We start from the raw sequence: 26,200 nt of genomic DNA on the forward strand, positions 1-26,200 counted from the left end.
CACTCTACAGAATGGGCTCTGTGGGGAGGAAAACAGGCACAGAACAAACAACTTAAACAAAAACAGAGTTAAAAAGGTAAAGCTGAACTTAAAGAGAAGAAAGGAGATCAGAGTGGGCTCAGGCTCAGGTGGAGGCAGCAGGAAGACTGGGAACTGTGTTGTAAGGGTTTAACCAGACTAAAACTCTGGAGTTAGACTGCTTCATCCATTAAAGTCATTTTATCACAGCAAGAATAAAAAAGTGCTTCTGACAACATGCAGAGACAGCTTGTAAACATGGAGAACGCGTAGTTGTGCACAGCAAGTTAAATGATGATCTATAAATGAAATTTACAGACACATAGAGACTAAAAGTGAAATGATGATGAAAATGGAGAGAATGCAGCAAAGAATGTGCAGGCAGACCAATAAACACCTCAGTCCTGTTACCTTCTTCATGTTGGCACCCACGTAGCTCTTGGCCTCCTCTTTGAACTGGGGTAGTCTGAAAAACCAAGCAGTTTACATAAGACAGCGTTTTAGGATGAAAGAGCATGAAGCTGTTGATTTGTTAGCTAACAGGAGCTCCTAAGGGGAAATGGCTCAAACTAAACAGGTTCTCTTTAGCGATGTAGAGATCACATCAGAACCGTGAAGTCTTCCATCCGGAGCTGAACCTGTGGATAGTAAAGGTCTGCATATGCATGGCAATGGAAATAAACAGGTTGGTGTGTCTAAACTTTTCACACTAGTTCTGGAGCACCAGCTCTTCTGGTCCAGACTCAGCTGTTCACCAACATCTAGGAAATGGTAATGGTACCGAGCCGGACCCACTGGTGGCCAATGGCTTGAACTTGTTCCCACCACAGGACAACTCTGTGATTCACGCACATAAACCACCACTTCCTGTCTGAAAATATACTTTTTGTCTTTCTGTTTTAGTAATTCTATCTTTTTTTCTGCAATAAACTAATAAATGTGTTTAAAGTGAGGGAGGGGGTATTTGGGGGTGGGGGTAATGCCCTGATCCCCGGGGTGCCTGACTTGGGCATTGGGGTGAATGTTTCCTGTATTGGGTGGCTGTTCTGGGGGGGACCTGGTCCTCCTGGGCATTGGGGGGCCTCTGTCTTGGGGGGTGGTTGGGTTGCTCTTGGGCGTCTGGGGCCCTGGGGGGGCCGGCACCTGGCGGGGTCGGTGGTGGTGGCCTACCCTGGCTTTTTGGGTTAGTGCTCAATGGCTTGCGAGGCACTCTGACTAGGGTCTTTCTCGGCCGTCCTCTCAGGGGATGTGTGGTCATACTGCTGGGGGTTTTGCTGGGATATGTGCTCTTGGGGGCGGCTGGTCTCTTGGGTCCCGGACCCCGTGGGATGGCCCTGATCTTTGTGGTGGCTCGGTCGCATTTGGACAATCACAGATCACTATTCATTCCTGTTATTTACTAACCTGCTGCTGAGACGCCGCTGTGCTGTGTTGTGGGTTTAACCACCAACAACTACAGTTATGATCATGTTTTTTTTTTTTTTTTACAACTTGTCTGTCTTTTTATAGATGCTTCTGATGATTGTCAGTTTTGTTTTATTTGTTTTTATGACGAAGTGCGGCTCAAAACACCCCTTTGATGACGACAAACCATGGACCCAGTTTTCCCTTGCCCGGACGTGGGACACCGCCCCCCCCCCCCCGCAGCCAGTCCTGGAGGTGGGGCACAGAGGCGAGCGCTTGGTGGCTGGGCCTTTGCCCAAGGGGCTCGGTCGGGCTCAGCCCAAAGGGTGACATGGGCCCCCCCTTCCCGTGGGCTCACCACCTGCAGAAGGGGCCATAGGGGTCGGGTGCAGTGTGAGCTCCGGGAGTATGGAGTGCCGGACTCGCTTGTACGAGCTGTCTGGTCCCTGTACGACCGGTGTCAGAGCTTGGTCCGCATTGCTGGCAGTAAATCAGAGTCGTTTCTAGTGCAGGTTGGACTTCGGCAAGGCTGCCCTTTGTCACAGATTCTGTTCATTCGCAGCCGAGTGTGAAGCGGCTGGGATGAGAATCAGCACCTCCAAATCTGAGACCATGGTCCCCAGCCGGAAAAGGGTGGAGTGCTCTCTCCGGGTTGGGAATGAGGTCCTGCCCCAAGTGGAAGAGTTCATGTATCTTGGGCTCTTGTTCAAGAGTGAGGGAAGGATGGAGCGGGAGATCAACAGGCGTCCGCAGTGATGTGGACTCTGCATCGGTCTGTCGTGGTGAAGAAGCCAAAAGGCAAAGCTCTCGATTTACCGGTCGATCTACGTTCCTACCCTCACCTATGGTCATGAGCTGTGGGTAGTGACCGAAAGAACAAGATTGCAAATACAAGCGGCCGAAATGAGTTTTTCCGCAGGGTGGCCGGGCTCTCCCTTAGAGATAGGGTGAGAAGCTCGGTGATCCGGGAGGGGCTCAGAGTAGAGTCGCTGTTCCTCCACATCGAGAGGAGCCAGATGAGGTGGCTCAGGCATCTGGTTAGGATGCCTCCTGGATGCCTCCCTGGTGAGGTGTTCAGGGCACGTCCCACCGGAAAGAGGCCCCGGGGAAGACCCAGGACACGCTGGACGGACTACATCTCGGCTGGCGTGGGAACGCCTCGGGATCCCCCCAGATGAGCTGGTGAATGCGGCCGGGGAGAGGGAAGTCTGGGTTTCCCTGCTTAGGCAGCTGCTCCCATGACCCGACTCCAGATAAGCGGCACAAAATGGATGGATGGATGGATGTTTTCTTTTTTTGTTTCCATATCAAGTGTAGCAACCAGTTGTGCTTCTGCTAAGATGAGCAGCTGCTGTTGTTACCATATATCTGGTATTTCTTTGTCTTCTTTTTTTCCCTCATCCCTCATCTCTTAACTCTTTTATTTTCTTTCTCATTTACTTCTTTCTTACCCCTCCAAATATCTTGTCAGGTCCAGCATAAATATGTAAAATCAGCAACAAACAAATTGAAAAATAAAGAATAACACTTAAATTATCAAGAGGTGCCCATAAAGCTCTGCTTGACAAAGCAAATTTGTTTGTAACAACACAGCAGCCAGACCATCATTCTGCTGCCACCATGCTGGACAGGACAAAGTAAAAAAAAAATAAAAAAAAATAAATAAATGTTGAATGGACAATCCAATGTTCAAAACATACACTCACCCCACAACTAGAAATATTCAGTCTGCATCAGCTACAATTTTACAAATTTATAACATTGCAAATATATAAAGTTCACAATATTTCAGTGATGCACAGACTGTGTGACTTCATTCTGATAATAATATTTATATCAATTCAAACTGTTCCCAAATATACAACAGCTGCATGAAAGGTAAAATTACAGCGAGAGCTCATATTCTGAAGTCCTCACAGAAAATGTGTGTGTGCCACTAGGTTTCTGTGGACTCTGAGGCTTAACTGGAAAATGAGATGTCAAAATCAGGCAGTCTAACACACACACACACACACACGCACACACAAACACGCACACATATAAATGAGAAGAAAAAGAATGCTGGAACTCTCTCCTGACATTAACCCAATGTTAATAGAGAGCTGTTTTGCAAGCACGATTATTGGATGATCTGTGGGTCCAACAGATTAACAAGCCTAATACTTTCAGCAGGCAATCTAAGGCTCCTCCTGAAGAGATGATGCTCATTATTTTCCTTCAGAGGGGGGGTTAGTGTGGGCAGGGGTGTACCCACATCTCTATTATCTAGCATCTGTGAGCAAGTGGAGGGCTGGGGGTTGTACATGAGCAGAATGACATGTGTGATGTGTGGGAGAGGGGGAGTGGAATCAGAATGATGGAGTAAAAAAAACACGCTGCATTTATATCTGCTTCATGTGCACAGATGCCTCTGTTTACGAGCATGGCTGCCATGTTTTATGCTCTCACAGTAAAATCTTGTAAGACATGATAACAAGATGCCAGAAGAGCTCTGACAGTAAATAAAAACAGGCCAAGAATGGCTGGAGGAGAGTCAGTGCATGGCGACAAGCTTGGCAAAAACTAATACTGGACTTGACTGGGTGGACTGGACCCAGAGCTTTCTGATCTCCCAATGTGGCTCTTCAGATTCTATGTAGATTTTTATATTGCTGGTAGCAGAAACACCTTCATCTATATGCAGATCATACACATCTCATTCCCTTCGTTTGTGAATGTGGTTGGCAGGCTGATGAACTGGATGCTTCATAGGTGTATGAGGGGGGAGAAAAGCTTTTTTATTAAAGGCTAAAGGAAATCCTGTTATGTTTTTAGTGAATCAGTGGCCCGCTGACCCTGCACATGAAGCTAGATGAAAAGGGGATTAATGAGGATGTAGAGATAGATGAACTCTTAGAAATAGAAACTCAATAGAAACTCTTCTGTCTAGATTTCAGTAGCAGGGTGTTTCAACACTAAAACCATGCGCATCACACCCTTTTCCAACACATTTACCTGGAAAACAGTAGCTGCACCATGTCAACCAGTGTGTGCTCAGCTGACTTCCTGAGGAGTTCTGCAAACAGAGAACATCATCAGAACCAAAGCAAACTCATTCAATAAGCAGACAAATCAAATCTTTTCCTTGTATTACGTAATAATTAGGGCTGTCAAATAATGCGTTAACAGCTGTAACAAATTTTTGGAATTAATTGTGTTAATATTTTTAAAGCAATTAACGCATGCACGGCATGACAAGCCCCGTAATTTGTCAGGCGGGACGTGGAGAGACAAGATGGAAAAGATGACTCTTCTGACTCTATGGAGGGATTTGAGAATAAAAAGAACACGATGGAACAACACATGGGCGTCGCCCCCGTGGAGGATGATGGTGTTTTAACACCCACACTTTACGCGTTAAGAGGGTTCCACATCCATCTGTCGCTAGTGCTTCTTTCTTATAGCATTTGTTTATCGTTCAGGCGAGAAGGAGGAAACTAGCGGCTCATGGTTCATACCAGCACAAAGCATAGTTTTTGGCAGGACTCTTCTCTAACACAGTAGCTGACAGGAAAATGCAGAACATAGAGCATATAGTACATTACATGCTGTATTTACTGACCCTTTGACATCTGATGTTCACCCAAGGGGAGGTCAGTTAACACTAAATAATTGTAGCATTGTCTTGCAGTAAAAATGTGCAAATTTCAGGCATAGTCATGAATGGTGATTAATCATGATTATTTAATTTGTAAGCTGTGATTAATCTAATTTAAAAAATTAATCATTTGACAACCCTAATATTGAATCGTACAAGAAGATTATTAAAAACTAAAGGAACATCTTGCCAGGTCGCTGAATCCATTATTTGTACCAGGGGTTGTTTGCACACTTTTTCTTTCAAGCATGCACAGCACTGCACACCAAACCCAAAGTGTGCTGGAAACTGCAGAGTATAAGCCCACAGCCTGGCCTAGAGGTGCTTCTTACCACAGCTGAACTCACCACTCAGACGCATCTCAAAGCAGATTCTGAAGCAGGACTGCATGATTTCACAGACGGACTCGTTGGTCAGATGCGCTCCGACTGGCGTCAGCAGCAGAGTCCTCAGCACCTGAAGCAGCATAGTGCAACACGGATGAAAGACACCACTTCTTCTAGGAAGATGATGAGATCTGGGAATAACTGGAAACTGCTGGACTCAATGTCCATATAAAGACACAGTGACTTGTCCTCAAGTATTACATGAAATGACACATTTACAGTCTGATGGGAGAAAGAATTTCATTCATTTTGTGTTTTTTTTCTGTCTATATGGGCATATTTCAGTTAGTCAAAAATAGGGCTGGAAGATACAGCCTAAAAATAAAATCTCCAATTTTTTATAACCAAATCTGATTTCTGATTTTAATCGATTTTTTTTTCATTTCTTTTACAAAACATTAATAAACTTATTAAAAACATTTATTTATTTATTTATTTAAATGAATGCCAGCCAAAATAAAGCATAAAATGTCATAAATATAAATATAAACGACTTTATATCTTACATAGAAATATGCAACACAATGCATCCGTGATCTCGTTCCTTCTGGATCCTTATCATACAGAATCCACAGCAGGAATAATTCCCCTGATGAAGGTTGTCTCTTAACAAGAGTTTGTGGGTTAAGTTGACTTCAGCATTTCTCACTGGTTATACACACAGCTAAATCCCAGGCATGAGTGAAGGGTCACTTCACTGAAAATATGACATTCAAACACCGTTCTGGTGTGGAGGGAGGGCTAAGTCTGCTGCTAACTAACTATGGAAAAAAAAAAACAAATTTTCATAAAAATAAATTGCCAGAAAAGGAAAATTCGATTAATCGCCCAGCCCTAGTAAAAAATATCAGTTAGTCGATTACAGGCAAAGTTTACATGATTTTTAATTCCCTTGTAATTCAGAATAAAAAATTAAATCCACCTAATTCCAAATGAAAATAGCCATTCTGAATTAAACTTATATCCAAAGCAAGTGGCTGGTTTATTCTGATTTTAAATCCGAATAGAATAATTCCTCGATCATGTATGTTATTTCCACCTCTAATGAATTCCAGTCATTCATGCTTGTTCCCCTGTCCTGTCGCCATTCCCAGACCCAAGATCTAATACAGAATTAAATAAAGGTGATTAAACGTGTTTTCCATGCAAATCTCAATTCGGAATTACTATTTCCATGTAAACACGAAGGAGAATACTTTAATTCCAGATTATTTAATTCTGAATAATTAATTTCAAATTAAAAAAACACTGTGTAACCTTGGCCATTGTTCTCATACTAAAGAAAAACCTCCATTAGCGGAATAACTTGCCCTAGAACTGAGATGATATAATCAGGGCTCCAAACTGCGACCAAATGGTCGCATTTTGCGACTAAAATGTGAGACATGCGAGTGAATTTTTCATCTACTCTACAACAGCGACCTATACGTTTGCCGGTCTTTTTCTTGTAGTTGTTAAAATTTAATTTATTTAGTCGCTAACAAACGTCTGCTTCCCTCTTCAGCCCAGTAGTTCACAGTGATGCGAAATTTAGCTGCTGGTTTGCCGACTCAAACTAACTTCAATACGAGAAAAAGAGACGAACACCAACGAAGAAGACGACAGCCAATGTGCATGCGAGCAGGGATGAACGAGCCCTGTGATTGGCTTATGTGTGGAAAGAGGCGGGTCTTTGCGAAAAATTATTATTCCTCAGTGTTGCCAACTTAGCGGCTTTGTTTCTATATTTAGCGAGTTTTCAGACCCTCTAGCGAGTTTTTCTGGTTTTATTGGAGACTTTTGGAGACGGAGGTGAATGAAGGGAGTTTATCTTCCCAACGAGGAGCGGTGCTGTGCAGACCCTCTCATACGAGGCTTGGTCTTCTCGCAGCAGCAGCAGCTGCATTCAGACGACGTTCACCTCTGTTTCATGACCAGGCTGGAAATGAAACGTAAAAGCTGCTGCTGGAGGATCCTGCTGGTTTACCGTCACAGTAACGTCTATTAATGAAGAGTGTGGACAAAATATTTAAAGTGTTGTGACATGTTCCAGACTCCTAATTAAAAAACAAAATACACTTTACACATAAACTAAAAAATAAAGAAAATATTGACAGAATGATTTTATTTTATGTTTTTATTTAGCTGTTCTAAACATTTTTAGGTTGTCTTTTTATAAATTTCTTATAAATTTTTTATGTCAACTACTGCTGCTGCAAAAATGTGAATTGTAAACATTGCAATTTCTGAATTTATTGTTCAAGTATTTATCACTAATACAGTGAAAATGAGAGGAAATGTGAATATTTGCTTTGCAAGGTGATTTCAGAGTGTGCCCCTAAAAATGTAAGTTAGGGGCCACTGAGCTCCTCGTAATAACAGTTAGTCTGGAGCCCTGTATAATCTCCACCAACTCGAACTAAAGACCTGAAGCTCCAGTTAATAAATGTGGCGTACCTGCAGGATTTTCATCAGGACAACTTCATCGCTGGCAGGGTCGGTTCCCACAAATCTAGCATGCGTAACGGCGTCCGCCATGTTCTCGATGGCTTCTGCTGCTGCATCATGGTTTGCATCTGTAGACAAACACACAACTTTTATCTCAGAGTGGCTCGTGATGCTCAAACTAGAACACAAACCATATTTCTGTGAGGAGCCCAGAAAGACACAGAGGTGAGCTGCGATGTGTCGCTCTTATCAGATGTTTCTCTACTTTTTATTTGGTCAAATGAACTACAGCAGACTGATTTGGGGCAATTAATACTTGTTGGCTGATCTATTCCTAAGTCTATAAAGAAAATAAAAACATTTGTTGCAGCTGATGAAGAAACAGTAGACGTTTAAAAAGAAGACTAAACCATGCCAAAAAAGTCAGCTCTCTGTGTAAAATGGAAATAAAAACAGCATTCAATGACTTCCAAAGCTCATCAAACCCTATTTTATAACCCAGTGGAGCATAAACAACATATCAGATGTGTAAACTAAGACATTTTACCATTTCATAGAAAATATTAGCTTGTTTATATTCTGTTAGGAACAAAATGTGGGTATGGGTTTTTTATTTACCTTTTCACATAATACAAACTTTTTAGAATCGTGCTTGTAGTTTATTCAACAAATGATCTTTTGCTTTGATTGTTTAATACTTCGTATCATATACACACAGTTCATTTGAAACAATATATTTTTAGAAGAAACTGAACCAGAAAACTTGTTCTGTAACAACTGTCAGTAAGATCTGAGCAACCAGGAAAATATTCCCAACAGCTCAACACATAAATAAAACAGGACCGGTCTGGTGCGGTCCATCCACATTGTCCTTCAAACCCTGGGATCTAATGAGCAGATGTGGCTCTTTGTTGGAAGCAGGCTGGGACAAATTGGCTGTCAGAGCAACAGGAGCTGGTGTTTTTGAAACCTGAGTGGCTGCCCAGCTATCTGCCTGGAGCCAGCCTGTTTTCCTTTCCCACCACCCCCCGGAGCAGCAATTCATTAACTAATAAGTAGAAGAGGGGGTGGAAGGATGGAGGGAAAGAGAGAAAGGGAGGTATAGATCAGGGTTTTCCAAGTTAAGTAACAAGAATGGCTCTGACATATGGAAAAGACAGGCAGCTTAGGGTTTCTGTTTAACCCTTAAAACCCTGCTGGTTCTCCCGCACCACCAAGCGCTATCACTTCTACCATCACCAGTGTCTCAGGAGCGGTGGTGTGTAGCTCTGGGTAAACTGTGATGGATAGCTACCCTTTAACTGATCTACAGAAGTTTTCCAGACATTTCTATCCCGTCCAGGAGGTTTACAATCCAGCCACTAAATGTAGTTTTATTCAGAGACTCTATCTGGTAAATCCACCATGATCCATGATAACAGCATTATTTATCACATTTCACCATAAAAACATCACCATCACTACTATGTTGCTAAGAGACCTCTATTTAGACCTGGACATGATGATGAAGCCACTTCCTGTCAGACTTTCCACCAATCAGAGAGCTTAGATTGACGGTAACGTCCAATCAGGAGCAGCCAAAGATCAACCAGTGAGCAGAAAGTTCTATGTGTGTGTGAAAAGAAGAAAAATAATGCTCCTCTATGGCTGGAATAAAGCCAAGAAGACGTTTCTGATGCACGGTGGCGCCACAAAGCAGCTGAGCTGGAGTTGGTTTAGTGAGGATAGCAGGTAAATAGTAGCAGGAATAACTGGAAATGAGGAAAAAGTGGAAACATGGAAATAGTTTCTGTTGTGTGTTTGTTTCAATAACAATATTTTTTCTCCTGAAAGCCAAGACTTGAGAGAACGATGAGATGTGAAAAGGGTGCTTTGAAGCCACCAAGTACCAACATCCATCCAGAGGAAAGAACTGAAAACATCCAAAATCCAGACTTAGAAACTGGAGCCACTGGGGGATCCAGCAGGATGTCAGAAGTGATATAAAACACTAATCTTCTCTTGGCACACAGTCTATACAAACGCTGTCCAAAGGAGGGTTGAATGTGTGCTGGGGGGGCGGCATTGTTAAAATAACACAGTGGAAAGGAGAGGCTCTCTATGTGCGTTAGCCTGAGGGTATGTGGGCAAAGGCAGCAGGAGGCTGAACCAACTGCCACATAAAGCAGTTTAAACTCTAGAATCAAAGACATGTTGTTCTGCAGGAAGCGGAGAGGGCAGGGAGGCTGCTTTTACATCAGAAACACACCCTGCATTTACAGACCAGGCGTCTTTACAACCCAAACAATCGCTTTGCTCACCTGTTCACCCTCTGAACAGCAGAACACCAGTCAGGATGATCAGCACTGAAAACGATCAGTTGTGTTTAACAGTAATTTGTTCAGAGGCAGGTTAATGCACTTTAAGTGCATCTCTTCATTAGCGGCTGCAGCGTAAGCTCCATCTGAGCCTGGATCTGAGCCTGAAGTGGTCTGGTGGCCATGCGGCTCATCGCAGCACAGGTTGCTGACTGTGCTGGGCAGGGAGGACGGAGAGAAAACAAAGGACTGACAGAGGAGGAGGAGAAGGAAGGAAAGAAAGGATGGAGTCAAATTCTAAATAACGGAGAAAAAAGGTTTAGCTTACTGCTCCCTTCAAGCCAGCAGACCTCAGCCCACAGACTGAGACCTCAGTCTACATGTAACAAGTTAGAGGGTGGGACATGATGTCCCTTCATCTTTGACTGTTCATGAACAAAACAACTAATACACAAACTGAGATTCCACAGCATGAAGAAAACAAAACTCTGAGGACAAAGAGGAAAACTGCCTGCTCCAGGCTGAAGACACGAGACAGAGTCCTACAATAATCCAGTCAACGTAAAAAACCCTATTAACGTACCCCAAGTAAATGATTTACTTACAAAGATCCTCCATATGAAACTGTGAATGAAAATCTGAACCCATAAGAGAAAAGAAAGAAGTAATCAGTTCATAATGACCTCCTTCTAGCCAGCAGATGGCAGTACCTGACAGGACCAGTGCTGGTTCCACCTTCTGTCCTCCGATCAGGAGTCCTGCAAGCAACGCTGCTTTTCTATCCTTATAGTGGCATTTCCACTATCTCTTTATGTCAAGGGTTACAGTTATGAAGGCTTTACATGTTTCCCTGTTTTCCTTGAAAGTCTGAACTTATTATCCTGGTTTGGGTCAGGGTTTCTTTTTTTTTTTTAGCTTCATGCCAATTCATGCTATTTTATCTGTTTTCCAAATAAAAAATGCATTAACCTCCTATTTTTCTGCCCTGGTGTATGAAATGACGTCCCCTAAGTAAATGAAGTATATCTTCACAACTACAAGGGCTGTTTTATATAACCATGGACTCAAACGAAAGCTGAGACACATGAGATTAATACAGAAGTCAGAATCAAGATATATGTTACTGAGTAAATTCACTTGCAACACAGTAGAAAATGTAAATGATTATCTCCTCTTAAAATAAAACTACATTACTTTCAGTGAAAACCAGAGAATAGCAGCACCCCAATTTATCTAGGAATGAATAGAATAGTCCTAGAAATGAGTAAAGTAGTCTTAGGAATGAGTAAAGCAATCCTAGGAATGAGTAAAGTAGTCCTAGGAATGAGTAAAGCAATCCTAGGAATGAGTAAAGTAGTCCTGGGAATGAGTAAAGCAATCCTAGGAATGAGTAAAGTAGTCCTGGGAATGAGTAAAGTAGTCCTAGGAATGAGTAAAGCAATCCTAGGAATGAGTAAAGTAGTCCTGGGAATGAGTAAAGCAATCCTAGGAATGAGTAAAGTAGTCCTGGGAATGAGTAAAGTAGTCCTAGGAATGAGTAAAGCAATCCTAGGAATGAGTAAAGCAATCCTAGGAATGAGTAAAGTAGTCCTAGGAATGAGTAAAGCAATCCTAGGGATGAGTAAAGTAGTCCTGGGAATGAGTAAAGTAATCCTAGGAATGAGTAAAGTAGTCCTAGGAATGAGTAAAGTAGTCCTAGAAATGAGTAAAGCAATCCCAGGAATGAGTAAAGCAGTCCTAGGAATGAGTAAAGTAATCCTAGGAATGAGTAAAGTAGTCCTAGGAATGAGTAAAGCAATCCTAGGAATGAGTAAAGTAGTCCTAGGAATGAGTAAAGTAATCATAGGAATGAGTAAAGCAATCCTAGGAATGAGTAAAGTAATCCTAGGGATGAGTAAAGTAATCCTAGGAATGAGTAAAGTAGTCCTGGGAATGAGTAAAGTAATCATAGGAATGAGTGAAGTAATCCTAGGAATGAGTAAAGTAGTCCTAGGAATAAGTAAAGTAGTCCTAGGAATGAGTAAAGCAATCCCAGGAATGAGTAAAGCAATCCTAGGAATGAGTAAAGTAATCCTAGGAATGAGTAAAGTAGTCCTAGGAATGAGTAAAGCAATCGTTGGAATGAGTAAAGTTATCCTAGGAATGAGTAAAGTAGTCCTAGGAATGAGTAAAGTAATCCTAGGGATGAGTAAAGTAATCCTAGGGATGAGTAAAGTAGTCCTAGGAATGAGTAAAGTAATCCTAGGGATGAGTAAAGTAATCCTAGGACTGAGTAAAGTAGTCCTAGGAATGAGTAAAGTAGTCCTAGGAATGAGTAAAGCAGTCCTAGGAATGAGTAAAGCAATCCTAGGAATGAGTAAAGTAGTCCTGGGAATGAGTAAAGTAATCATAGGAATGAGTAAAGCAATCCTAGGAATGAGTAAAGTAGTCCTAGGAATGAGTAAAGTAGTCCTAGGAATGAGTAAAGCAATCGTTGGAATGAGTAAAGTTATCCTAGGAATGAGTAAAGTAGTCCTAGGAATGAGTAAAGCAATCCTAGGGATGAGTAAAGTAATCCTAGGGATGAGTAAAGTAGTCCTAGGAATGAGTAAAGTAATCCTAGGAATGAGTAAAGCAATCCTAGGAATGAGTAAAGTAGTCCTAGGAATGAGTAAAGTAGTCCTAGGAATGAGTAAAGTAGTCCTAGGAATGAGTAAAGCAATCGTTGGAATGAGTAAAGTTATCCTAGGAATGAGTAAAGTAATCCTAGGGATGAGTAAAGTAATCCTAGGAATGAGTAAAGTAGTCCTAGGAATGAGTAAAGTAATCATAGGAATGAGTAAAGTAGTCCTAGGAATGAGTAAAATAATCATAGGGAAAAAAAAGTAGTCCTAGGAATGAGTATAGTAGTCCTAGGAGTGAGTAAAGTAATCCTAGGAATGAGTAAAGTAATTCTAGGAATGCGTAAAGTAATCCTAGGAACAAATAAAGTAGTCCTAGGAATGAGTAAAGTAGTCCTAGGAATGAGTAAAATAATCATAGGAATGAGTAAAATAATCCTAGGAATAAATAAAGTAATCCTAGGAATGAGTAAAGTAATTCTAGGAATGAGTAAAGTAATCCTAGGAATGAGTAAAGTAATTCTAGGAATGAGTAAAGTAATCCTAGGAATGAGTAAAGTAATTCTAGGAATGAGTAAAGTAATCCTAGGAATGAGTAAAGTAATTCTAGGAATGAGTAAAGTAATCCTAGGAATGAGTAAAGTAGTCCTGGGAATGAGTAAAGTAATCATAGGAATGAGTAAAGCAATCCTAGGAATGAGTAAAGTAGTCCTAGGAATGAGTAAAGTAGTCCTAGGAATGAGTAAAGCAATCGTTGGAATGAGTAAAGTTATCCTAGGAATGAGTAAAGTAGTCCTAGGAATGAGTAAAGCAATCCTAGGGATGAGTAAAGTAATCCTAGGGATGAGTAAAGTAGTCCTAGGAATGAGTAAAGTAATCCTAGGAATGAGTAAAGCAATCCTAGGAATGAGTAAAGTAGTCCTAGGAATGAGTAAAGTAGTCCTAGGAATGAGTAAAGCAATCGTTGGAATGAGTAAAGTTATCCTAGGAATGAGTAAAGTAATCCTAGGGATGAGTAAAGTAATCCTAGGAATGAGTAAAGTAGTCCTAGGAATGAGTAAAGTAATCATAGGAATGAGTAAAGTAGTCCTAGGAATGAGTAAAATAATCCTAGGGAAAAAAAAGTAGTCCTAGGAATGAGTATAGTAGTCCTAGGAGTGAGTAAAGTAATCCTAGGAATGAGTAAAGTAATTCTAGGAATGCGTAAAGTAATCCTAGGAACAAATAAAGTAGTCCTAGGAATGAGTAAAGTAGTCCTAGGAATGAGTAAAATAATCATAGGAATGAGTAAAATAATCCTAGGAATAAATAAAGTAATCCTAGGAATGAGTAAAGTAGTCCTAGGAATGAGTAAAATAATCATAGGAATGAGTAAAACAATCCTAGGAATAAATAAAGTAATCCTAGGAATGAGTAAAGTAATTCTAGGAATGAGTAAAGTAATCGGAGGAATTAGTAAAGTAGTCCTGGGAATGAGTAAAGCAATCCTAGGAATGAGTAAAGTAGTCCTGGGAATGAGTAAAGTAGTCCTAGGAATGAGTAAAGCAATCCTAGGAATGAGTAAAGTAGTCCTGGGAATGAGTAAAGCAATCCTAGGAATGAGTAAAGTAGTCCTGGGAATGAGTAAAGTAGTCCTAGGAATGAGTAAAGCAATCCTAGGAATGAGTAAAGCAATCCTAGGAATGAGTAAAGTAGTCCTAGGAATGAGTAAAGCAATCCTAGGGATGAGTAAAGTAGTCCTGGGAATGAGTAAAGTAATCCTAGGAATGAGTAAAGTAGTCCTAGGAATGAGTAAAGTAGTCCTAGAAATGAGTAAAGCAATCCCAGGAATGAGTAAAGCAGTCCTAGGAATGAGTAAAGTAATCCTAGGAATGAGTAAAGTAGTCCTAGGAATGAGTAAAGCAATCCTAGGAATGAGTAAAGTAGTCCTAGGAATGAGTAAAGTAATCATAGGAATGAGTAAAGCAATCCTAGGAATGAGTAAAGTAATCCTAGGGATGAGTAAAGTAATCCTAGGAATGAGTAAAGTAGTCCTGGGAATGAGTAAAGTAATCATAGGAATGAGTGAAGTAATCCTAGGAATGAGTAAAGTAGTCCTAGGAATAAGTAAAGTAGTCCTAGGAATGAGTAAAGCAATCCCAGGAATGAGTAAAGCAATCCTAGGAATGAGTAAAGTAATCCTAGGAATGAGTAAAGTAGTCCTAGGAATGAGTAAAGCAATCGTTGGAATGAGTAAAGTTATCCTAGGAATGAGTAAAGTAGTCCTAGGAATGAGTGAAGTAATCCTAGGGATGAGTAAAGTAATCCTAGGGATGAGTAAAGTAGTCCTAGGAATGAGTAAAGTAATCCTAGGGATGAGTAAAGTAATCCTAGGACTGAGTAAAGTAGTCCTAGGAATGAGTAAAGTAGTCCTAGGAATGAGTAAAGCAGTCCTAGGAATGAGTAAAGCAATCCTAGGAATGAGTAAAGTAGTCCTGGGAATGAGTAAAGTAATCATAGGAATGAGTAAAGCAATCCTAGGAATGAGTAAAGTAGTCCTAGGAATGAGTAAAGTAGTCCTAGGAATGAGTAAAGCAATCGTTGGAATGAGTAAAGTTATCCTAGGAATGAGTAAAGTAGTCCTAGGAATGAGTAAAGCAATCCTAGGGATGAGTAAAGTAATCCTAGGGATGAGTAAAGTAGTCCTAGGAATGAGTAAAGTAATCCTAGGAATGAGTAAAGCAATCCTAGGAATGAGTAAAGTAGTCCTAGGAATGAGTAAAGTAGTCCTAGGAATGAGTAAAGTAGTCCTAGGAATGAGTAAAGCAATCGTTGGAATGAGTAAAGTTATCCTAGGAATGAGTAAAGTAATCCTAGGGATGAGTAAAGTAATCCTAGGAATGAGTAAAGTAGTCCTAGGAATGAGTAAAGTAATCATAGGAATGAGTAAAGTAGTCCTAGGAATGAGTAAAATAATCATAGGGAAAAAAAAGTAGTCCTAGGAATGAGTATAGTAGTCCTAGGAGTGAGTAAAGTAATCCTAGGAATGAGTAAAGTAATTCTAGGAATGCGTAAAGTAATCCTAGGAACAAATAAAGTAGTCCTAGGAATGAGTAAAGTAGTCCTAGGAATGAGTAAAATAATCATAGGAATGAGTAAAATAATCCTAGGAATAAATAAAGTAATCCTAGGAATGAGTAAAGTAATTCTAGGAATGAGTAAAGTAATCCTAGGAATGAGTAAAGTAATTCTAGGAATGAGTAAAGTAATCCTAGGAATGAGTAAAGTAATTCTAGGAATGAGTAAAGTAATCCTAGGAATGAGTAAAGTAATTCTAGGAATGAGTAAAGTAATCCTAGGAATGAGTAAAGTAGTCCTGGGAATGAGTAAAGTAATCATAGGAATGAGTAAAGCAATCCTAGGAATGAGTAAAGTAGTCCTAGGAATGAGTAAAGTAGTCCTAGGAATGAGTAAAGCAATCGTTGGAATGAGTAAAGTTATCCTAGGAATGAGTAAAGTAGTCCTAGGAATGAGTAAAGCAATCCTAGGGATGAGTAAAGTAATCCTAGGGATGAGTAAAGTAGTCCTAGGAATGAGTAAAGTAATCCTAGGAATGAGTAAAGCAATCCTAGGAATGAGTAAAGTAGTCCTAGGAATGAGTAAAGTAGTCCTAGGAATGAGTAAAGCAATCGTTGGAATGAGTAAAGTTATCCTAGGAATGAGTAAAGTAATCCTAGGGATGAGTAAAGTAATCCTAGGAATGAGTAAAGTAGTCCTAGGAATGAGTAAAGTAATCATAGGAATGAGTAAAGTAGTCCTAGGAATGAGTAAAATAATCCTAGGGAAAAAAAAGTAGTCCTAGGAATGAGTATAGTAGTCCTAGGAGTGAGTAAAGTAATCCTAGGAATGAGTAAAGTAATTCTAGGAATGCGTAAAGTAATCCTAGGAACAAATAAAGTAGTCCTAGGAATGAGTAAAGTAGTCCTAGGAATGAGTAAAATAATCATAGGAATGAGTAAAATAATCCTAGGAATAAATAAAGTAATCCTAGGAATGAGTAAAGTAGTCCTAGGAATGAGTAAAATAATCATAGGAATGAGTAAAACAATCCTAGGAATAAATAAAGTAATCCTAGGAATGAGTAAAGTAATTCTAGGAATGAGTAAAGTAATCGGAGGAATTAGTAAAGTAATATCTGAGGGGGACGTATGGTACAGTAGAAGGTAAAAAGTGAACCTGAGCAGGTTTCCAGGTCTTTAATAGAGGTGTTACACAGGTAAATATCTCAAGAAGCCAACGGCCGATGATGATGATGGACACCTCTATCAATGGTCAGAGTCTGGAGGATCCAGGGTAGCCCCACATTCACATTAGAAACACCATGAGGATCCAAAAAGAAGTGAAGCCCAAGATAGTCTATGATAGGACCTTTATGGTTCATTTCAAACAAAGACAGAGTCATAGGAGAACACGTTAGCTGAGTTAGCTAGTGAGTTTTTAGAGCTGGAATCAAACTTTTCACCACAAACAGCAACAGTGAGACCTGGTTTCTGGTTCAGGCTGCTTGCTCCAGTGTTAGAGGATGCTAAAGTACTGTGCTTTACCACAGCACTCACCTGCAGCTTCATGAGATTTGTTTTTACCAAACTCAATTAATATTAACCTACTGACAGGCTCAACCGGTCCCCGTTCTGAGGGCTGGAATCCAAACAGGGACGCAGTCATTAAAAAAAAAAAGTTGTCCCTGTCTTCTGTTGAGCAGAGTTAACTTGCAGCCAACTTCCAGGTCTAAACATCCCTTCAAACAGAGCTGATGGGAAACTGGAGGTGGTGCCATGGTGACAATAAGAAGCTGATTTGTGAAGTAATATCTGAACTGGTTCTGTATATAGATGTCCTGAAGACCTCGGTATGACGCTGAGATTTCTCTTCAATCCAACAGTAACAGATCAGAGATTATGCAGGGCATAAATGTACATTATATTCTTTCTTTCTTTTATAAACTGAAAAAAGAAAATCATTGATTGTTTAAAAAGATGAAGAAAACAAGGCAGATTTCAGATGAGGTTGTTAACGCTGCTCATGTTGTTCAGCAATGGCTGCAGCTGTTTTGACAGTGTTGTAACATTGACTCAACCCCCGCTATCTAAGCTAACATCTGGTGATGCATGCTTGTTTCACACTTAACAAAACAACTGGCAGACACCGGCCATATTTTCATGATGAGGCTAATGAGGACAGGCAGTCCTGACTGTACGCCAGCACAAGTTGGCATCTGAACCATTTATGACAGTAGAGCATTGCTGACATTCCCGGACTGACCTGACAATGGCCAACAGCTCTCCTGCAAACAGGCTTCCCAACCAAAAAACGAGGAAAACTGCTTCCAGGGCCGTCAAGATGACACAATGAGGTAGCAAACTAGCTGACTGTTGCTTTAAGCCCATTTATGCTCCTTTACGTACGTAAATACCTACGTCCGTTTCAAACATTGACATACACCCCATGCGTCTGTTGTGTTGCCATGGTTGTTCAGTCACTTTCTCCACTAGGGGGCAGTGCTGAGTTCAGAGTTCACTCCCACGAGCCGACGTCAGTTTCAGACAGCGTTCGGAGGTGGTAATGCATCGCTATAAAGATGTTAGGCAGGAGGGGGAGGAGGAGGGGGGAGAGGGAGGTGTGCAGTCCGCCTGATACAACACATGCACAATAACCCATACAAACAGTTGCAATTACTTATACGTGCAATAGTGAAGTGGGAATCTGTACCACCTCTACTGTGTGCAATGCTTGTTTATATTGTTTTATTTAACTTATCTTATTGTTATTATTGTTATATTTATTGCATTCTATTTGCCTCTATTTTGCTTTGTACCTGTATATATTGTGTCTTGTGCTTGTCCTGCTTTACTGTTGGTGTTGTATTGCTGCTGGTACCCAAATTTCCCTGAGGGCTCTCTGAAGGGATTAATAAAGTATTTCTATTCTATTCTATCGTTCACTAAAGTGTCCTTTGAAATAAAAAAATTAGGAATTTTCTAATTTAAAAAAACTACTTAATCATGTGAATTTAATAGTAAATTAATATAATAATACAAAAATTAATTCAATTTCATATAATATTTATAATTATTAGAATAAGTATAATTACAACATTCTATAATATATTTAAGAGTAATTTTACATTTATTATTATATAAGGTATCATTATGAGGGCTGGGTACGTTAACGTGTTAGTATCGTGTAATTTAGCGCATTAATTAACATCATTAACACAGTTTTTTCTTAAACCAGTTTGGTCTGTTCAGTATGTGACGTTATGAGATGTGCTATAAACATCACACGACACGCAGACCAGCTCAAACTGGTTTTAATGGGTGATGCAGGGGTGGAGTTCAGTGTCGTCACGCATTAGAAAGGCTTCTTTGGCTTTTTTTAAATCTCTCTTCCCACCTCTTTAGTTTGGGTGTCAGCTGTTGATTCTACATTGATTTTATTATTTTAGCTTTCCTTTTGTTTTTATGCTTTTATTAATGTCTGGTACTTTTATCTTTACTACAGTTTTTTGTTTGAATAAATTTTATACATTTGACTAATTTCTAACGCATTTTATTCCATAGTTCAGCACCTTGTCAGCGGCTGTGTTTGCTGAACTGAAACTGTTGGTTTTTTTATCCTTAATACAGCTATCCAGCTTTGGAATTTTTTTTCTAAAAAAAAATAGCTGACTGTCTATAAGCATCAGTTTTTCCAGTTATGGTGCATCCTTTATAACAAGTGATTTATGGCTAAGTTTGCTTGGAAGGGCTCCACCTAGCTCTACCTGATATTAAAATGTGATCTTTGACTTGATAAGTATGCTGTGATAAGCATGTGATCATTGCCCAATACACCTATGCATTAGGAGCGTTGCACAATCCAGATTCAGCCTTCGTCTCGACCTGCTCTCAGCATGCTAATTAGGTCCAGCTGGTGGACATCCTCGCTCCTGTCATGGGAGGCAACACGAGCCCGACCATTTATTTCTTTCAGGCAGAGGATGGGCCCACCTCGAGGCTGCTGATGGGGACTTTAGGTGACAAGGCAGGAATATTACGTCAAAGTTTAAAGAGGTTTTTGACACATGGCAGAGATCTTTTCTGTCTTTTATGTCCTCATTTGGAATTTAATGCCAAAATCAAGTTTACAAAAATTTGATGTGTTTGTTTGACATCGTTTTATTTCATCAGCTCTCTTATTTGGCTGGAAATGGATGAAGAATTTAATGTAGGCATGTTGCTGTATTAGATATTATGTATGTATACTAGGGCTGTAAAAATATGTCATGATATTTCCATATTCAGCTACAGGGTTTCTGAATTCAGTAAAGAAAAGAAGTTGTCCAGAGGAGTGGACAGATCCCTCAGATCGCTTTGATTTTACGTACACCTGAAGATGAAATCCTCACCTTTCCTGCAATATTACACTGACGAATGTTATTAAATCATTTATTATTCTCCACACTGGGCTCCAAGGTTTTCCATCATCAACCTTTTCGTTTTCTTTAGCATTGCTGCATGAATTTGAACGTTTTTATTGTCATTGGCTCAACTTGTTCGTAATATTAATTGTAAAAATACTATAAAAAAAGAAATCTGATAAAACAAAAGGCTTTTCAACATTTGCTGTCTTGGTAGCACTTTTGCAAAAACATTGGATAAAAACAATTTTAATCTTTGCTGTCACCATAAAATTTTATCTTTAGAGGAAATAAAAGTTAAATGGGACTGTGTGTTCTTGGACTGCATGTTCACTTCACGCTTGTTGACTCAAACTATCAAGTAGTATTCGTCGGCTTTTGACCGCTGCTCTTTGCAAACATACACACAGAATACTTAGCAGGTAAAATTAGGGATGGGAATCGAAAACCGGTTCCACTCAGGAACCAGTTCTAAATCTTCCAAAGCACCTGAATCGTGGGCGTATCAATGCTCTATCGGTGCAGACAGGTGCTGGCCAGCTCACTACAAATAAACAGACATGCGCGTGTTTGTTGTGTGTTTGTTGATCCAGATCATGGCGACATTTTACTGAGAAACATGACAATGGTACAAGCTCAGATGTCTGCATTGGAAAGACCAGTTTTAGTAACAGAAGATAGGACAGACCTATATCGTTGCACGGAGGAGTACGCAGCCTAATCACTACTCTGCTCCGTTACGTGAGTGGAGTAGCGTACTCTCCGCCTGATGCTTCTTTTCATTTTAATCCAGTCGTCACATTAATGGAATAACTTCCTGCTTTCTGTGGAAGCCGGAGAGTTCACCACTGACCAGCTGTGAGTTTTCCTCCTTCTGGTGAAAATATTCCTGCTGTATCTGTCTGGATGCTGTTAGCAGCTCGTTAAATTAGCAGTTAGCTCACCTGTAGCCACAGGTGTGCTCCATGGGGACTTTAATAGGCTGTCGTCGGGCACATTGCTAATAAAATCCATTCTGAGAGTGAAGTGGTGAAGCAGTTATGGTGGCGTGTTTTGCATTGAGCTTTCTGTGTGTGCATCGGGCCATGTGCAAGCAGAGAGCAGAGCAGAAATGATGTGCAGTTGTGTAAAAAAGGCAAATGACATCACATTGTTTGTTTGTTTAATAAAAGGATAAAGTATAAAGCTGTGCTAAAGGAAAGGTCTAAAGGCAGCTGTGGTGATGCCCTGATATAACTATAGGGAAATACTGTTATGAGAAGCAATGGCCACGTTTACATGGGTTTTAATTCCCCTTTAATTCAGAATAAACATTAAATTGACCTTGTAAAAACCTAATTCCAAATGAAATTCTGAACTAAACGTAAATCCAAAGCAGGTGTCTGGTTTCTGATTTTAAATCCGAATTGAATAAATCCTCACCCATGTTTACGTTCATTCTGCTTTAAATGAATTCGGGTTGTTCTGAGCATGCTCGTTCCCTTGTCCTGTCGCCATGACGATACGGTACTCTTCCTCCCTCCTCAGCTGACCAAAGTGAAGCCGATGCTGGTGTCGAGCTGCTGCTTCAAAACTAGAATCACCTTCACAGTGAAAATGGTTCTTGTTATGTGTTTTCCATGTTGTAGACGAAACAAAAAGAAGCAGGAACCGGAGTTTGTTTTGTTCCGGTAGACGTAAATACGTCACGTTCCCCCGTCCAATCAGAACCCCTCCCAGCCCCCAGATCTAAAGCGGAATTAAATAAAGACGATTAAACGTGTTTTCCATGTAAGACTCAACTCAGAATTACTATTTCCATGTAAACGTGAAGAAGAATACTTTAACTCCAGATTATTTCATTCTGAATAATTCATTTGGAATTAAAATACAGAATGTAACCGTGGCCAACGAGGAGCCAGATGTTGGGATTATGCTTCACTCATTTTTTCACCTGGTGAATCTGTTTCAGGTTAAAGCGGCGGACCTATCCCCGCCCGGGACAATTTACACCTCATCAACAACATTTTCTCATGTAAATTAGCACTGTTAACCCTTTCCTGGAAGAGCCCTCCTCTTCAGTTCTAACTTCCAGCTCAGGTCTCTGTTGTATATTTGTTATGAAATAACTTGTACGTCTGCGTTTTCAGATCTCTAATAGCGGAATGATTTCACACAGCAGCTGATCGATCAGAGTGATCAGCTGATCGAAAGATGGGTTGCCTTCCACTGATCTGTAAAATCAAACAAAAGAGTTTCAGTAAAAACTCCAGTGAGTTATAAACAGTCTTCTTTTATTCTACGAGGTGTAGAAGCCGGGAAAAAACCTCCAACACCGCGGCACGTGGGCCGGGTCTGACCTGCTCTGGCTGCGACTTCTAAATAGTTGTTCTAGCCTCTCAGTAACCAGGGTAGACTGGCGTTACAGTATAAATATTGTTGCCTTCTTTCCACGTGCAGCGTACATGTGGTTGACAGAAGATTCCCTTCATAAACTCTGCTCAACTTCCTGTGCAGAAACTCCAGCGCTGTGCGTGTGTTTCAGTGCACGTTTCAATGACGTGGACGTTTATTCCTACAAGGTCCAGTATGACGTAAAGTCCAGCATGGATCCATCTCTGCATACCAGCCTTTACAGAACACTCCCACACGATCTGATCCAGAACGACGGGAATGCAAACACAGAACCGAAAATGACCACCTGCAGCCGAAATAGGTTCTGTTCATACTAAATATTAAAACTTGTTTTATTATTTACTCACATAGTTTCAGGGAATAAATCAGGGACCAGCAAGTCTTTATGATTTTATTTGACAAAGTTTTCGAAAATGCTAATTTTCAAAATGAGCGTCCTGGTCGTTCTGGTGGGCTGAAAACCCCAGAAAATCTAGTCACAATACAGCAGTCAGTGTTTATTTTACTGCATTTGTGGTTGACTTCATGTAAACATACAGAGTTTTATATTAAGTGCTGCATTATTTACCCTTTTCAGAGCAGATCTGTAGCTCTGCCAATTAGATGTTATTGATCCGAGTCATTTTCTTCACATTGTTTGGAGCCGAGAAAGATTCTAAAGTTTACTATTTTTAGATATTAAATAGTCAGACCATTTTTGACAGCGTAAATCTGTGTTGTAGATACTTGTTTCTTCTTAGAAAATTGGGTCAAATTGATACGGGCATTAATTTCAATCAAATTTGATCAATTTCCATCCCTACGTAAATGTAAGCTAGATGTGCTTCTGTGGAAATTTCTTACCAATAAGGCCATAGGAAAGGAACTTATTGACAGAAGTAAGAGCAAGGCCTGTGATTGGTCCAGTGGTGTCCTCAGATCGAACAACTTCCAGGAAGGGCCTCAGGAAAAGGTTGGGTTCAATATCTGAGAGCTCTGAAGAAAAAGAAAAAGAGGACACACACAGTCAAATAAATGCAGCAAAATCCCAGGAACCTCCAGTTTTCACCATCTACTCATCCACCCACAAGTTAGCCAGGGAATGCAGACGTTCGACCCAGTCTGAACATCTACTGAGACACTTCTATCCACCCGTGTTTCTCTTCCTTTCATGGCAAAGGCACCAGTGGAAGTTCACCAACATAAACAAGTCAGAGCAGCAACTCAGGGCATCTAGTCATGTGGACATGACATGAAGTTCAAACTGAGCATCCGAATGAGGAAGAAAGGGGATTTTTCCAGAAAGAAATGAAGACCTATGAGGAGTTTTCATGTGATTTTACACATTGATAGTGTTGGGAGATAATCGCCTGGTCTGGTGAGTCTACATTTAAGCTCTACATTCAGGTGGTGGGGTCAGAATTAGGTGGAAACATCATGAAAGCATGGACCTTAAAGAATCTGTCATCAGAAAAATTACATCTCTAAGCAACACCCACTGATGTCCAGTGGTGGGCCTTACTGCTGCTACACTGGACATTTTACTCCACCATCCAATCCATCCTGACTTCAACAGTCTCTCACTTTCACAAGAGAAAGGAGGTCCAGAGGGGGAGGCAAAAATGTGAAACAGGTAAAATAACAGCAGGGAAAATTAGTGGAGTCACGCATGCTGCTGTGATATGTAGTCCCACAGGACTGCTTGCCACAGCAATACTGGGAGGATTATGGCTTTCTTAAGAGCAGCTCCACTCCAGACATGGAAAAATAACTTGGACATCAAACACACAGAGGATAGTGTCCAACCAATTTCCAAAAGCACACATGTGACTGCTGTGCATTAGTGCGTGATATCCTATACCCCTGCGGCTTGTTTAGAAATCAAATATGAAATCATTTGAAAATTCTCACAGTCCCTTTATCAGCCGCCAGGCCACTTTTAGGCCTTTCTTTCAAAAGCAAATCTCTTACTTTCAGCCTTACTGAATATTTTTTCATCTGGTGTTTTAGTTATTGTAAAATTTGCAACCTTCAAGCTGTTTTGTTTTAACACGGGTAGGATGACAGAGAGCGTAAATTTAGCCAGGACTGCACAAAGAAAACAGACAGCTGCCCCACCATGAAACCACAAAAAACATAAACTTGGGAATTAAATTAAATCAAAACTGGTGTTAACTTGAGAGAGAGAAAGAGCTCCACTGGTTTGATTTGTCCATCAGTGGTCAGAAAACTTTTAAAAGAGGGTTTTAGTGTCCAATTACTTTACAGGGTGAAAAAAGGCATGTTGTAAGGGTGGAAGGAGGGTGCTCAAATGAATCTGTCAATAGATCCTGATGAAGACTTCATCAGAGGCGATCACTCTGTAAGTGGCACGGCTGCGTTTCCAAAGACCACAGATTGGAAAACTCAATTGTGTAGTATTGATCTGGCTGGCCATCGGCGAACGGGGGGCTGACTGGAGCGGTCCGTCTGTGGCCATCACCAATCTTCTTAAATAAAGTCTAAATACAGGCTCTGCTCTTCGGCTCAATCTCCTGGGCTTGTGGAGTGGAGTGAAATAAATAACAGAGGCTGCAGTTGTGGTAAGGCAATCACTCTATAACCAGGTTGACCTCTGGCTGACATTGACCAAAAAAACAGAAAAGGAAGAAAAAAAAAAGCAGGATTAATGTCTAAAGGCTGTGTGTTCAGGGTACAACCTTGATCTGAGAATGCATACAAGTCCAACTCAAGCTTAATTGGTTTTTAAAAAAAAAAAAAAAAAAAGTTTGTGAAATGAGCCCATTACGATTCACGGTGAGCCTAATCCCATCTACCTTCACCGTAGCGGAGCCTCATCTTTCTGCTTGGGGCTGTAGTGTGAGAATCCAGCCATGTGTGGATTACCTCTCCAAATGACCCCAGCAAAGATGGAGAGGAGAGGCAGGAGTGAACCTTTGTCACCAGGGGAGTATATCAGGATGAGGCAGGCTTACCGCAAAACAGAAGCCATCTTTAACACATGCACATCTATTGGCACTGGAGCAGAAAAGGCTTAGAAAACAGGCAACAACAACAGGAGATGAATCTGAGGTGCACATGCACCTTATTGTTCAGAAACAGAGAAGTGTTACCACATGAAGTGATGAAACACAAATGGTCTGTTTGCCATCTTCTTTTAAAAGGAGGCGATGGAGTCACTTCAAAAAGCTGTATAAACCAGTCCGTCTTCTACACATTCACGGTGCTAAGGAGCTCAGCATTACAGGCAAAGATCTTTTAATCACACTTACATCAAAGCAGAGCTGGATTTCACTCTGATGGCATCCACACTGCAACGCTGCAAGTCTGTAAGTCTGCTAACTGATGCTAACATAGCTGACATGAGACGGCAATTGTCCACCAATCAGAAGGTCAGTGGCTGTTTGTCAAGTGTTCCCGGGAAAGACCCTGACCGCACATCTGTGCTCATCACTACAGCTCAGTATGATGAAAACTTTACAGTAAAAGGCACTTTATGAAGGAAACCTCAGTGTTAAACACAGTCATGACAGGGATTACAGAGCAGACTCATACACACTTCAATGATCACACAGTTATTGTGTTAAAGCAGCATCAAAAGAACACAACAGAAAAGACTA

At 40.6% G+C, this 26,200-nt stretch overlaps 1 protein-coding gene across 4 annotated transcripts in view; it reads right to left on the reverse strand.

The window, feature by feature from the left end:
* The window catches only part of gbf1 (golgi brefeldin A resistant guanine nucleotide exchange factor 1), a 103,762-nt gene that overhangs the window by 34,507 nt on the left and 43,055 nt on the right, over positions 1–26,200 (reverse strand). For all 4 annotated transcript variants that reach the window (XM_042009682.1, XM_042009683.1, XM_042009684.1 and 1 more), the window contains exons 4-8: positions 23,445–23,576; positions 7,882–8,000; positions 5,407–5,515; positions 4,417–4,477; positions 430–484 (exon numbers count right to left, since the gene is read on the reverse strand). In XM_042009682.1, coding sequence (XP_041865616.1) covers positions 430–484; positions 4,417–4,477; positions 5,407–5,515; positions 7,882–8,000; positions 23,445–23,576 — 476 coding nt within the window. The remainder of the gene's footprint in view (positions 1–429; positions 485–4,416; positions 4,478–5,406; positions 5,516–7,881; positions 8,001–23,444; positions 23,577–26,200) is intronic.

This window comes from Melanotaenia boesemani, chromosome 16 (genome assembly GCF_017639745.1).
Source record: "Melanotaenia boesemani isolate fMelBoe1 chromosome 16, fMelBoe1.pri, whole genome shotgun sequence".
Classification (NCBI taxonomy): domain Eukaryota; kingdom Metazoa; phylum Chordata; class Actinopteri; order Atheriniformes; family Melanotaeniidae; genus Melanotaenia; species Melanotaenia boesemani.